This window comes from Thermobia domestica, chromosome 6 (genome assembly GCF_964235325.1).
Source record: "Thermobia domestica chromosome 6, izTheDome1.hap1.1, whole genome shotgun sequence".
NCBI classification, from domain to species: Eukaryota; Metazoa; Arthropoda; class Insecta; order Zygentoma; family Lepismatidae; genus Thermobia; species Thermobia domestica.
Window position 1 is genome coordinate 242,220,956 of NC_137459.1, and position 16,057 is coordinate 242,237,012.

Below are 16,057 nucleotides of genomic sequence, written 5' to 3' on the forward strand. Positions count from 1 at the left end.
ATATTAATATAGTCTTACAAGCATAAACTGATAATATACGATTAAGACCAGCAGGCAGCTGTGGAGCAAGTATTGTGGAAAATAAAAACTAATCTTGCTCTCAGATATGAACGGAAGAAAAAATAAAAGGATATATTATTCTTGATAGAATACAATGACTTTTATGGAGCAGTTCCATAAAATATAGCTAAAAGTGTAAATTAAGAATGTTGGAATTGACCCGAAGTAGATTTTTTTTTTAACTAAACAGAGCTTTCTAGGGGTAATTTTACCAGTTTACAAATGCTTACTGCATTACTAGTTCATCATTTCAATCTTTCTTCTACTTGCACAACTCAACTCTTGATAGTGTTTAAAGAGATCAGTTTAATATAGCGGTGATTTCTACAACATTCTTTTGCATGTTTCTTCGAATTTTCCGTATGCATTTGGTAAGTAATGAAACACTGCATGAGTTCTTTTGACACAGTTTTTACTTCAGCAGACACTTTGGACTTAGAAAAAAATCATTAAGAAATGTTGAAGCTTTGAAATATTGTGAATTTTATTACTACTATTATTTCGAATCTAGTTTATTTCAAATTCCAATAAATTCATAAAAATGGTACAAATTGTTTCAAAACACCATATTCATTCTTTTTCAGAGGCATTCACCGATCCACCAGAATGCCATTCCTCGCAGTGTGGATATCCTGAGGGCATTGAAATTTCGGAAGAATATTTAAAATTTACAGCATCTGAGGTAATTTATATCAAATTTATGTGTTTTATATTCCAATCAGTATATGTATAAAATCATACACTTTTTTTAACACACTCACTGCCATGCTAGTAATGCTTGACATTACTTTGAGGTCAACTACGTCTTCTGAACTTTGAAGTAACATATTTTAATAAATAGTTGACAACCATGTGTACCAAGACTTTAGGTTTTTGCAGCGATTTGCAGGTTTGCAGCGGTAGAAAATATTTCAAGAATATTAATCAATAACGTACTATCTTTCTTTAAGTTTTGAGTTCAAATTTTCTTTAGAAGTTATTTATAAATATTGAAACGAAATATTAAAACATTTCACGATAATCCTGAAATGTAATAATAATAATTCTTAAGCAGTTTACTGGCAGCAACAGCTTGACAGCCACTAGTGCGCCAAGAATAATAAAAAATACAGTAAATACATTCCATCTTAATAAAAATAAACAGTTTATACATAAAATCATAGAAACAAAAGAAACATCCTAAATATATCACGACTAATAAATATAAAAATAAGAAACAAACATGTTGTATCTGCAATTAAAAAAATACAAGCATAGACATTACATGTGGGAAAATTACATGCATACATGGTAGAATTACATGCATGAACATAAAAGTCAAATGTGCTTATATATATATATATATATATATATATATATATATATATATATATATATATATATATATATATATATATATATATATATATATAAAGACAGACATTAATACAAATAAAAGAAAATATAAACTCATATTAAGAGCACCCATTCGAACTCGAAACTAGCAACTTTTAAAAAGTCTCAAGAGTTGATGATTGGAAATTTAGATTGAAATACGTAGATTTAAATTAGAATGTAACATATTAGCTGTATCAATACAGCTATAAGTAGATGATTTGGAAGATAACCTATTGCAAACAAAAAGGAGTAAATTTCCTGGTTCTACAATAAGGAACTCTTAACGAAATTAAACGATCTAAATGAAAACCTTCATGTAATAGGCTATGTAGGAATTTTAGATCGAAAAACTGCACCTAAGGGTTATTAAGCTTAAATCCTCGCGTATAGCACTTAAGCTCATATTATCATATTGCTTGAATTTTCATTTTAACCACGCAAGAAATTTATTCTGAATAGATTTAAGAGTTTTGCAAAATATTTGGGTTCATAGTTCCAAATAACAATTGCATATTCAAGGTGAGACCATACATTACATAGATAAAGACCCTTGCATGTATTAATTGACTAAAATTTTCTACACAATTATTTAATGAGTGCTAAATTTTTCTTCGCTTTAGATGTTATAAACTGAAGATGTTTATGAAACAATAGTTTCATATCCAAAGCAATTCCTAAATCCTTAACATAATTTACAAATTAATATGTAGAGGGATTTGTTTCCCTGGAGTAAGATATCCTTTGAGTTTTAGACAAGTTCAAAAGTAGAGAATTTATTTCTGACCAATGTACAATAGTATTAATATTGTTTTGTAAACTTTCATGATCATTCGTCGTTAAAATAGGATGAAAAATTTCGATATCATTCCCATACAACAAATAATTCCAAGTAATATTCTCAAATATATCACTAATAAACAACAAAATGAGTAAGGGCCTCAAATTTGAGCTTTGAGGTACTCCAGAAATAACATTACAATCGAAGAAGTATTTCCTTTATATCTTACCAAAAATTTCCTGTTATATAAATATGAAACAAGCCAGTTAGTTATACAACATGTTAGATCGAATTACATTAATTTACTTAATAATATATGATAAGTCAGTTCGTCAAATAACTTTGCAAAATCCAGATAAATCATATCAACTTGATCACCATTATGAACCACAAGGAAGCACATTACGTATTAAACTTGATAAATTAGTTACTATAGTTCTACCATTCAAAAAAAAAAAAAAAAAAAAAAAAAAATGTTGATTAGTATCAATCTTGGAATGTACCAAATTATATGTATGTTTATATATTATTTTTTCAAAAAAAAAAAAAAAAAAAAATCAGCATAACATTCATTACGGAAATAGTCCTGAAATCACCGATCCTGTCTCCACTTGTTTTAGGAATTGGTGTTACAGCAACAATTTTCCAAATATCAGGATATATATATATATATATATATATATATATATATATATATATATATATATATATATATATATATATATATATACTAACATTAAGGCTCTAATTAAAGAAGCTAAACAGGAGCAATGATCTCAGCTATTCCATTAATTATAAAAGCAGGAATGCCATCAATGCCCCAGGCAGATTTAATCTTTAAAGATCTAATAGCATCTAACACACGTTCAATAGTAATTACAGGTGGTTTCCTGGCTGAAAAATAATTAGAGGACCTTAGTACCTCTACATCTTTATCAGGAAATTTTTGAAATACTGAAGCAAAATATTCAGCAAAAGAATCAGCCAACAACTTACAATCAGTTATTAAAACATTATCTTTATTAACACCAGATGTTACCTCGCTATTAAATCCATGTATCTATTTCCAGAATTGTTTTAATTTCTTAACAATTGTTTTAATAAGATATTTTCACTTTTTTGAGCAGCAATTTCCGCTCTAACATTACGAGGTTCCTATAAAAGCATATGGCTTATTCTATTGAAACCTTTATCAATGAAATTGTACAAAAATTCAGTCAATAGATAATTGTTTACAACTAATGTTTCGCTGAGCATCTTTCTTTTCTTCACTTCCTCAATTTAGAAATACATTACCAGGATTTAAGCCACTAGAGGCTACCAATGTTTGAGATTCAATAATATTTGATTTCAAACAGAAGTCACACTTATATTCATTTACTTGTAAGGTATTCATATCATTGATATGTATTTCCAAGCATGTTAGATGGCTCTTATTTGAGCATAAGCATAGAGCATTTCACAGTTTTTTTTTTTTTTTTTTTTTTCCTATAGTAAATAGATTGTTTGCATTCTGGACAATTATCGGATGTAGGTGCCATTAATATACACAAAATCACTACACATCTGGAAAGAAGAATAAAAATAAATGAAAGTCATGCCCTCTTACTGTCCAATAGAGTGGAATATAATAAAACAAAATTTGAACTCGCTTCCCAGCCTGCCAGAGGATCTAAAGTAGAAGAAAAAACAGACCTCATGACCCTTCCTACTTACCACAATACTAGATGGAAATGTCCCTGTTCAGCTACTGAAAGCTCTACAGCAGCACACAATCACTGTGATATAGTTAAAGTAGCCGGTTGACTAACTGCTTTCAGTGTTTCCCAGCCCCACCTGGCAAAGATAAAATAATAAGATCTAATAAAGAAAAGAAAACGTTTCACTTCGAGGAAGGGACGGTTACTCACGTTTAAAATTTGGCCAGATGATATAAGGAAACCTTTAGAAAAGGAGTAGCGACGGGGCCAGAGGTCAAATAATAATAATAATAATAATAATAATAATAATAATAATAATAATAATAATAATAATAATAATAATAAGAAGAAGAAGAAGAAGAAGAAGAAGAAGAAGAAGAAGAAAGTAGAAGAAGAAGAAAGTAGAAGAAGAAGAAACACAACAACAACAAAATCAAGAAGAATATAGGCAATGTATATCATACAAATTAAACGCAAGTACCGCCTTCTCACAGCTCAATAACAATCTATGTTCACTAATATAATATTATTTATCCTTGTAGAACATAACTTTCATTTAGTAGAAAAATTGACGAATGTCACTCTTATATTTATATTCAGGTATGTTATTCTAGAAATTTGGATTTAAATTTGAAATATACTGTCGCTATACATTGTTTTAGGGAAATATAAAAAAGAACATGATTGGTATTCCTCAGAGATAATTTTTTCGGATTAAAAGATCCAATATATTTCAATCAAAAACTTTCTTGTAAGCCTTATATCTGGAGAACTACATATAGTGTGGGCAAACCCAAACTCGATTTAAGGCCGTTCAAAAACTTTGTGGTTTCTGATCCAAAAACTAATTATTGGCCAAGATCGCAATCTTTTGATCATTCCTAACATTCTTGTTAATTACAAAAGTCTATATTAGAGAGAAAGATACTCTTTTCACATTTCCTCAATAATTGATACAGTGCCTATAACCGAAAGAGGGCATGATAAATGTTAGTGAAAGAAGATTAAATAATTAGTGAAAAGATGTAAAGCAGCAGGAAATTATAGAGCTTCGAAAAAAGGGAACAGAAGATAGTAGTACAATCTACAATTCCTTTTAGATGGAGTTTAAGTTTCTGCAAACATATCTGACACTCTGCAATGATAACAATATGGAAGATTTTGTTTCCAATTGCAATGTTGAAACCACTAATGCAATACGAGTAAGATTATTGTGATTTACAGTTGTGGTTCCCACCGTTTTTGGACTGACGACACACTTTACCAAACGCCCATGACATTGCGGAACATTTACTTGAATTTTTATTAATAATAATATAAATTATACTAGTGTAAGACTGTAAGTTTCTAAAAAGTAGTGACTCTATGTAGTACTCCTGCCACTGAACGTGTTGACTCGTACACTCAGTCTCAAAATTGACTAACTAATTATTAAATACTTCTTGATTTGTAAATTCTAAAATTTCGTCACACATCTTATGAGACTGCGCGACGCATTGCTTTGGAACCACTGATTTACGAAAGAAAATATCTGAAGTAAGAAGCGTAAAGAAAATTTGTATCTACATCCTTGTTTAAAGAATAAAATAATAAATTTAATTGCATAATATAAAACCCAAGAAGATAGCTCTAACATAAAATACATAAAATATAGTCATAGCCTTCTGGAAGCTGTATTAACGGTCATGCATCTAGGGACGCTATTACGAAAACCTACAGCAACAAGGAATATATATATACAGTAAATATATGTGGCTATTTTAAAACACGCTTTCTACCATCCTTGATTATTTCTCCGTAAGTTCCAAAATATGGTACAGAAATGTTCTATTTTTTTCCGGAACCTAGCACACAATCTATAGTATGGGTATGAATAATAACTCATCTATTCCAAACTGTGATGTACATAATTCTACATTTTGTTACATATATCCTCTAATACATTATACCATACTTATCTTAAGCTATTTTTTCTAAGTTCATTAAATGTGCCACTTTGTAACAGCTTATCTAGTACACATGTGATACTTTGTAACACCTTATCTAGTACACAATCTACAGTATGGGTATGAATAATAACCCATCTATTCCAAACTGTGATATTCATAATCCTATATTTTGTTACATATATCCTCTAATACATTATACCATACTTATCTTAAGCTATTTTTTCTAAGTTCATTAAATGTGCCACTTTGTAACAGCTTATCTAGTACATATGTGACATTTTGTAACACCTAATCTAGTACACAATCTGCAGTATGGGTATGAATAATAACCCATCTATTCCAAACTGTGATATTCATAATCCTATATTTTGTTACATATATCCTCTAATACATTATACCATACTCATCTTAAGCTATTTTTTCTAAGTTCATTAAATGTGCTACTATGTAACAGCTTGTAGAATACCCTGGCCGTTAAAGCGAGTTTATTTTTAATTTTATTCATTTATTTTTACTGTACGTTACAAGTCTCTCTGTATCGGTTTTAGATAATTTCGGTTCATAATTTCTGTCTTCCCATAATAATACTAAACCAAATGCTATTTATGTTCGAATTCCCTTTTATTCAATACCAAATTCAATAAGTAGTTTATAAAAGTCTTTATAATACTTTTCATATAAGTTCTATCTATATAAACAATAAAGATACATCCTTCTAAATGTAGTTCTAAAGTGGAAATACTAATTATGATAACAAAACTTAAGATAATAAAACTGTTAGGAGAAAACTAAAACTCCAATTGCACTAAAATTATTGTTCTTTTGTAGAATTTGTTCAATATTCTACTTGTCTAAAATTAGAAACATTTTTTAAATGTAAGAATTGTTGTTAAGTTTTCCTTACACGTATAATAATAACACCAAAAGAATGAGCTTTCAACTTATTGTTACCTTCAACACACTGCTACTACATTTCTCGTTTGTTAGAGGAAGGGAAAATAGTCCCCATCTTATTGCGTTTTTCATCTTTACTGTTCATGTCTTCATTCTTTGGAAAGTAGCAACGATTTGTAAGTCTATCTAGCTTGGAATCTTTCTGGTGTAATGCCTATCGATTGGATGACCTCGGGAAATGGAGCTGGAGACACATTTGGGTAGGATCTCTCTTTAATGCATTATCATACTCTTATATAAAAAGTATTGATTTTCTCTTCGCGCTGGTCTTTGCCGTCACTTTTATGCACTTTTTTTGTCCTAAATGACAGAAAAATATATCAATACTTCGTTTCCTCTTTCTGAAATCTTATACTAGCATGAAACAAGCTACAAACACACATGCACAAAAAAGATGCAATTAATTTATATGCTTTCAAATAAATTTTATCTTCAAATACTTCTGTAGTAGTAACAAACATACAAATTAAAGATACGTAGCACCACAATAAACTCTCTCACTTTCATTTCTGAAATGAGCTCAAATCTTGTTGCAGTTATTACTAAAAGACTCATACTTTTTATACTACCTGATATCTAATACATGTTGCAAGGATTCACGTGAATTTAATGAACACTGTCGTGTAGATTTTCCTTTGCACCTGCAGTAAAAAACAAATGGCAGGTGGTGCTAATTAATTTTTCCACATGTCACGGGTACTTTTTGATATTTGTAACCATTAATGAAATTCCTCTTAAGCTATAAAAAATAAATTTGCAGATATTAAATGATCCTTGCCGTGTATATTTTATTGATTCCTCCAGTCCAAATATATGTGTGTATACTGTATATCTACTTATATATATATATACACAGTGTGTATTTATCTATCTATATGGACGTTCAAAAGTTCAAATGTCTGGTTGTTTACGCGAAGGACACTTTTTTTTTTTTTTTTTTTACTAAAAACATAGTATTTGGTAAGTGCTACAACAAGGATTCATGGTATCAGTCAGAAAAAAAAATTAAATAAAATAAAATAAAAAATAAAATAAAAAGTAATGTGTAGCTCTAATTGACTGTTAAAATGTTACAGCTCTTCATATATTTTTCAACCAGAGGAAGAATTCACGGTAATTTATAACAGTTCCGTGTAGACTTTTCTTGGTGTTTTCACTCCGAAACAATATAAGTTCTGCTAATTGGTTATTAGAATGTTAAGGGCATTTTCCTTCTTTTTTTCATTCAACTAAAAGAATACTATTTCACAGGTACTGTAACAAGGACTTCCGGTAATTCATTCAACATTGACTGTAGGCTTTTCTTCTTACCTTCAGTCCAAATAACCATATAAGTTGTGCTAAGCAATCGTTCAAATGCTACGAGCTCTTCAGATTTGTTTTTCAGCTAGAACTATAATATTTCATAAATGCTATAACAAAGATTTGCAAGAATTTATTGAAGCTTGCCGTGTACTTTTTTCGGTGCTTTCAATTAAAAACAAAACAATAAATAAAAAATGAGAATAAATAAATTAATTAATTAATTAATAATCAGCTCTAATTGATTGTTTAAATGTTAAGAGCTCTTCAGATATTTTCCCAACCAGAAGTATAGTACTTCTTAAACGCTATAATACGGATCCGCGGTAATTTATAGCAGTTCCGTGTGGACTTTCCTTGGTCCCTTCACTCCGAAACAATATAAGATAAGTTGTGTTAATTGGTTGTTCGAATGCTATGGGCATATTCCAACTATTTTATTTTATTTTATTTTAAAAATAATTACATTCAGGGAAGGGGTAAATTCTTGCAAACCTTAAGACTATGGGAGTAATTTACATACATGTGATAGTCCCAACTTATACGGAATTTCAGCAAAATCTTTGTTGTTGGAAAGAAAAACAGAAAGTAAAGAGATGTAAAACGTAGTGCACTTACATTGTGATTGCAACTCCCTGTATTTACGTTATTTAGTTCACATAACTTCAAAGGTTTCTAGTGAATCTAATCTACTGCTTCCTATTATGAATCTTTAAATGACGTATTAAATTACCCTTGCGCAAAAATGCTCGTTCACAATCTGCACATTTATACAAGTTTTCTTCAGGTGGTGAAGGAGTATTGGGACTATGGTTCAAATTTTTGTGGCGTTTTAATGTTTTTATTTGGCGATATGACTTCTCACACAAATCGCAATTATAGGGTTTCTGATTAGTGTGAGTTAGCATGTGTGCCTCCAAATGTTTATGTGAAATGGATGTATACGTGCATAAGTCACACTTGAAGGATTTCTTCTCGTGACTTTTCTGATGGACTTTCAAGGTGTACTTGTCCAGAAAAGACCTTCCACAGCGGTTGCATACCAGAACATTTGTAATGGTATGAAACTTCTCCACATGCTTTCTTAGGTCTACTTTTCGGCTGCATGTTGTTGGGCATTCTTCACACTCAAATATTGGCCTTTTTCCAGTATGAATCAGTGTATGAGCTTTTAAGCTGTTGGATTGTGTAAACTTGGTATGACAGATATCACATTCATAGGGTTTTTCGCCTGTGTGTGTTAATGTATGTCGTTTAAGTTTATATGAATCTGCACTTGCGTATGTGCAATGTGGACATTGATATGGGCGTTCCTTTGTATGACACCTCATATGTCGTTTCAGTTTACTTAACTCAACACAGGCATATTCACATTCTGTACATTTATGAGGTTTCTCGTGAGTATGTCTATACATTATATGCCTTGTAACTTCACCTGATGTTGTGAATATACTTTCACAGAATTTACAGTGATACGGCTTGTGACCCATATGTGTGTTTACATGGTTCTGTAATGACAACTGCGTTTTGAACCCACGTTCACATATGCTACACTTGTGAGGCCTATGTTCTGAATGACTTAGCATATGTCTTGTCAATACGTGTTCCACTTGTGTCGAAAAGTCACACAACTCACATTGGTAACTTATAATAAGATACTGTAACTCTAGCACTTCCATATTTTTAATTTTGCACTTTCTTTCACAATTTGATTTACTACACTACTATTGCATAACCAGAAGAAAAACGACGCATAATGTTTAATGCACTTGTATCCGAAAAAATAACAGTAACGGTATAATTACATTTCATTTTCGCAGTTTGTAAAACTTATATTTGGATGTCAGTCTAAACCGCTATAAAGAGTTCTGTCATTACGATGGAAACAATGAAGAAAACCTACTTGCTAAAGTAGCAAATATACATGAATCGTTCTCATGAAGAAACTAATAAACTTTAACGAGTACCGTTGAATATACCACTACTGATGATGGGCACTATCGAATTATTCGATTGTTGTGTAATGTCGAATATATTCTATGGTTCCGCCAGTGTACTACATGTTTCTTCCTCCGTAATGGCAAACATTATGGCCACCTATATCGGGATTGACTCCTTTCATTTGAAAACAACTGTAGTGAGGGGTTTTCTATCTTGCTGCTGGATTATATACTGAACGAGAAACTTCAGCTCTTTCCTCTTTGCAGACGAGAAGCAACACGAGCAGTAGCCAATGGTACGCGATATTTAGCGCAGCGTTGCCGGATTGCAGACTCCCCTTTCCCTTCTCGCTCTTTCTTCATCGACAATTTAATTTACAGGATTATTCACAACGTAAAAAGTGTTATTCCAATAAAATGTAAAATATCCACTGTCCATGCTGGCAATATAAATATGAACTAATTTAATTATCTTTTAATTTATACCGTTAGAACTGTTAAAAGTTCGTCCTATATTTCATCCTGCTATAACCATCGTCTATGATAGTTTATATTATGTTGCTGTAATAGACTGACTCTTAAATTTATTATGACAGGTTACAAATTTTGTTATTCACTATTTCATGAAATCTTCACCTGTATTTTTTTTCTATATGTTGTGCAAAGGATCATTTCCAGTCTTCCTGTTACATGGTTAGTTTCCTCGTTCATTTAAAGAGGCTTTCCTCCCTGAGAATTTCCTTGCTTCAGCACAGATGAATCACACGAACGAAATGAATTCTAAAGCCTCTGATTTTATATTTTTGGAAATTAAGTTTTTGTTTTTATTAATCTGATTCAATTTTTTTTCAAACCTTCCTTTTCTTCAATCTCTCTTGCTCTCTCTCTCTCTCATATATATATATATATATATATATTAAAATTCTTGGAAACACTTAAAAAAACTGATAATACATTTAAAAAAGAAAAACATTTTCTATAGCTCATGAAAACAAAATGCGAATTGTATTTACTGAGAAAGAATTCGTTTAAATGAGTAAAAGTAAGAAGCCTTGTTTCCGCCTAATTGTATCAACTCTCCACGTCTCGAAGCAGTCAAGTTTGTTTTGGATGAAAATTTATGGTATCATTTAGATGCCTGCGCGTTTGTTCAGCAACCAGAGTTCATATGTTGAGTAGATGGGAAGAGAGAGAGGGAAATGGATGGTGAAATGTGAAACGCAAAGTAAAAGTCATATTGTTTATATCGGATGAAGAAATATTTGTTTTAAAATTGTTTTTATGAAAAAATAAAATCTTCTATTTTCTTTATTTACCTTTTTGTATTTCATTACATATATGAAAATGTTCGTTTAAAAGTACGCAGTTACATATGTATCTTAAAACAAAGAAAGTCCTAGTAGTATTAGTAAATTATTTTATTTACTAGGTTACTTGTTGCTTGTTTACTAGAAGGGAAATGAACAAAAGCTTGAATCACAATCTACTAGCAGTTGTACAAGACAACATATTCTAAAGATTTTCACACAATTAAAAGTCATGAAAACCAGTTAACATAGAGATATGAGGTTTCCAAGCATGCGCTCATAATTCATTTTTATATTTGCTAAAAACAGCAATTAATATTTCTAGGTAATGCAATATTTCTAGGTAGCGCGACTAGTATAGACAACTTTCGCAGTGGTGCGAAAAGTCAGTATATACTATCACTGCCACAAATTGACAATACCGCGTAACTGCGATTAGACAAAGCAAACAGCCCGCTCAAGGCCATGAAACTTATCATTTGAAAGGCGCTATAGCAACTTTATTAAGCCTTTTTCAGAGCCTCGTACAATGAACTATGAAATACAGCAAAAAACTGTAATTATTATTTTTATATATTTTTATTTTTATGTATGTATATATTATTTATTTATTGACACTATTGAGTGAATTCCACTCTGCTAGAAGATCTCATGCTGTACACAGTATCGGGACTTATGTTATACCGTTTCAGGAGTCCTAGTGTCTTGTTATGGGGCTCTCAAGAAGACCTGTGTAGGTATTTATACATTCTGTGGATAGCTATATTATTTTTAAAACCCTTAAGACAGCTTAAGGCTCTTTTCTAAGGTCTAAATCATATAGGAAATCGAGTGTTGGCAGCACACTTCGTCTTATCACATATTTACAGCTCCGTGCTATTCAAGGACACCTAATTAATGACACAGCACTATAGATTCTGAATCATAAATGAAATCAAGACATCTCTTAAAATTTTGTACCCTACTAGCGTTAAAAAAAAGTAACTTTTTGCATTTGATAAGAAGAGTAAGAAACAAGTTTTTGAAAATATAAAATATAGACCAGGTAGCTTGATCTTTAATTGGCTGAAGATATTTTTAAAACTGAATTCCTTTAAAACGTTTATCTGGAATATTGGTGCTTTGCTATGGCTTTTATTTTTCCCTAAGTTTTAAGTGATATGAAAATTCTACCATCTGCTGACTGTTCAAAGAATTTCTTTGCTCATACACCCACTGTTGCCACATCTTATGAGAAGGATGAAAAAGGGAGGAAGTAAATAGTACGTGACCTATCTCGCCATATCCATATATGTAAACCAAAAGCTCTATGGCTTGAAAGGAAAGAGCGAGACAGCGACAGAAGTATTTGCTTCTGTGAATGATTATACATACATATAAAAAGGAAGTTTTCGTTTGCTTTTTCTCTTCCAGTCTGAATAAAACATATATGAGATCTCTAAGAATGACGAGCGTAGGTGAGTGGAAGGTATTCACCCTTCGTAGCCGGGAGGTCATGGTTCCGAATCGCAGGACCGGCCATCTTGGCTGGAGTTTTTCGAGAGTTTTGTCAGCCCCACACAGGGTGACAAATCCTGGAGGGATTACCCCACTTATTTTTGGAAGAAAATTCCTCTTACTAATAACTTACTGCTGGGTGAATAAAGTGACACAATTATCAAAGGTTTTGCAAAGTTATTACAATAATTCATTTGTAATTAATGAAGGAACTAGTGGTTAGCGATATCTCTAATCTTATATAGTTTAGTGATAATTATGGATGTTCAAATATATGAACTATATATCAAAACATTCCAGTGCGCAGAGGTTGTTTTCTATCATCTTGTCTCCTCCGTATTTCGTGCGTTATGATTTCTCGCCCTGATCTCACAAAGCAGAATTAGTTTCCGTAGGTGGTATTAGGCGTGCCTTTTGCAGTATTGAATGTTCTCTATCTTGCAGAAACTCCCTTTCATCACAATTGCGCCAGGTTTTGAAAATCAGTGGGAGTGCTCTCATAATTGACGACTGGGGAATTTGGGGGTGTTAAATACTACTCAGGATTAGCGAGTTCTTCTTCAAGAAAATTTTGAAAATTGCCCACCGGAAAATGAAGTTCTAGTTTTTTTTTTTTTTTTTTTAAATGAAAATGGGGTATTTTCCACAGTGGAAAATGTGTATTCTTGAATGAGAGAGGGCGTAACCACGGAGGTTCTAGGGTTTTAGGTTTCTAATCCGATCTAAGTTTTCGTCAGTCATTTTGAAATGAAATGAAATGGAATCTTTGAGTTTTACGTCCCACGGTTATGCCGGTTAGGCTAAAGAAGACGGTGATGATGAGTAATGAATGAAATGGTGGAATGAAGAAAGTGGGAGGAAACGGGAGAACCCTGAGAAAACCCACGCACACGGTTTTTGTCCACCACAAAGTCCACTTGGCTGGGATCGAACCCGGGACCCCAAGCACCAGAGATGAACGCTCTACCACTGAGCCACCGCGGCCCCCGTCTGTCATTTTGAACGCTGACCATTGTGATATAAGAAGTGTGAAGATTTTTAGCTGAAAAAAGCACGAAAAATTTTCGTTCAATTAGTAACTTTAAAAATCCTCAGCGCCCAAATTCCGGAATTTCACGTGTTTTTATTCTTGGTAAAGTCTCCCAAATTTTATATCGCTTTTTTCCGCTGTATGAAAACAGTGAGTCCTACTACCATTTAAGAAATGCGGTTAAATATTTGAGTTTTATTTCCTTTTCTTTCTTTTCTTCTCGTTTCTTCTTTTATTATCTTTTTTTAGTGTGGGTACTGGGCACTCCCACAAAAATTCTATAGAGTGGTCGAGCACCGGAGCACCTCCGGAGTTGATGCCCCTGTTTTACAGTTACAGATTTACTTTGTTTTCCCTTCAGTCTTATCAAAGAATGCAGGGGTAGTACCTAACAATAAGGTCGTGGATGCTTCCTTTCTATCTCTAGCCGTCCCAAGGACAGACATGCAGTGAATTAATGGGTGATATCAATAAAAATAAGTAACTACTCCTGAGAAGTCCTGCTCGAGAATCGGAGTAACTACACCTGGAGTAATCTCCTCCCTCAATTTCGTATCAATAAAACAAGCCACTACTCAGGTCTAGTCTGCTCCAGATTTATGAACGTTTACTCGCGCTTCCTCTGCACGTAGCACTGAGTCGTATCAATAAAAGAAGTGATGACTAATTTCTCCCATTCATCGCGCAGTCATTTCGTTGTTTTTAACCTATGGCGTAGTATCTTAAAAGCCATGAAACGGGCAAGTAGCAACGATAGCTTCAATCAAAGTACATTTGTGGATATTCTAAAAGAGTTTCCAGTGGTACTTTCAAAGTCACAGCTACCAAAAAGTAAACGAACGAAAGCCGAAACTTTGAAGATAATTACAGTGAAATGCAACGAAATATCAAATACATCTACGACTGAGACACAAATTCAAAAGAGAATCTTTAATATTCGAGCGAGAATAAAACAAAAATAAAAAAAGAAGAAAAAAGCGGGAAAGAAGAAAGTAATACTGAAACCATGGGAATGAACCTATTTGAGCTGATGGATGTTGATTGGAATCCAGCAATATCAAGATTAACACGACAAGCGCATATCACGTGTTATTGTTTGGCTTTAAGAACGAAATCAGACACTTGGCTCCTTTGTTTTCTTTTTTAAAAAGTCCAGCCACCCACGTCATAAATCAGGTCCATCTGATTGCGTTTTCAACACCATACGTGTCCCCTTTCGCCTTGACATAAACAAAATACATTCTCATGTATACACCCTTTCTATCAACGTTGAGTTGAGTTGATTATTAGTTTAACGTCCTTTTCAGTAGCGTGCCTATATGAGACAGAACCCACTGATTAACGTGGAATCCAAACCACATGAGCTCCTGCCGGGAATCGAACGCGGGTCTCCTATGCCAAAGGCATGTACACTAACCGCTTAGCCACGAAATAGCTCTTCCTATTAACGTATTACTCTCCAAAATAGTACTAGGTTTTTTTAATGCCACTTGTGTATAGTCAAGTGCTCCGATAGCACCCGAAAATGTATATTGTTCTTGCCACTCTGCCTTTGCTGTTTGTATATTACGCACACTTCCGGAAACAATCCATTTTCAGGTAGTCATAGATAGTACTTTGAGCCACACCAGAATCCCCTGACATTCCGACCTGGAATCCCGGATCACTCACGTAACGCAAGAAAACCAAGGGCACCGATTTCTCTGTAAATTTGGGGGGAGAGGGCATTCAGATGCAGAAGGTATATATATCGGGATTTTAAGACAAATTGCACTCTAATTATGCCAAATATTGTATATTCATAAATACAATAGGGGGCCCACATGAGCTTTGGGGGGCCCGGGCCCTCACAGGATCGGCGCCCTTGAAGAAAACCCTTTTCATCATTACGTAGTCCACCACCCCGAATTTCGGTTGATTCTCCTTAAAAAATGTTGTGCTAATCACTACATTTTCTTTCATAAACTTATAATGCTTTTTGTAATCTCCATTTCCAACATTTCTATGCAGTTTATAAATTTTTCTAAGTAGTAAAACAATCATATACTCTGCCATATTTCGCACGGAGTCACCTATTTAGCTTGCTCCACAAATTTGGAGAAGTTACTAGCATCACAGAAGAGTCTTTGATTTTTATTGATATCAAACGCGTAGTAGTTACTC

At 32.7% G+C, this 16,057-nt stretch overlaps 2 protein-coding genes across 2 annotated transcripts in view; one reads left to right on the forward strand and one right to left on the reverse strand.

Moving 5' to 3' along the window:
- LOC145688445 (von Willebrand factor D and EGF domain-containing protein-like) overlaps positions 1-16,057 on the forward strand; it is a 613,451-nt gene that overhangs the window by 469,370 nt on the left and 128,024 nt on the right. Inside the window, exon 13 of the mRNA XM_081762680.1 lies at positions 645-742. Coding sequence (XP_081618806.1) covers positions 645-742 — 98 coding nt within the window. The remainder of the gene's footprint in view (positions 1-644; positions 743-16,057) is intronic.
- On the reverse strand, positions 8,738-9,799 carry LOC145688552 (zinc finger protein 711-like). The gene has a single exon (XM_081762947.1). The coding sequence runs from the start codon at positions 9,797-9,799 to the stop codon at positions 8,810-8,812; it is 990 nt and encodes a 329-aa protein (XP_081619073.1). The 3' UTR covers positions 8,738-8,809.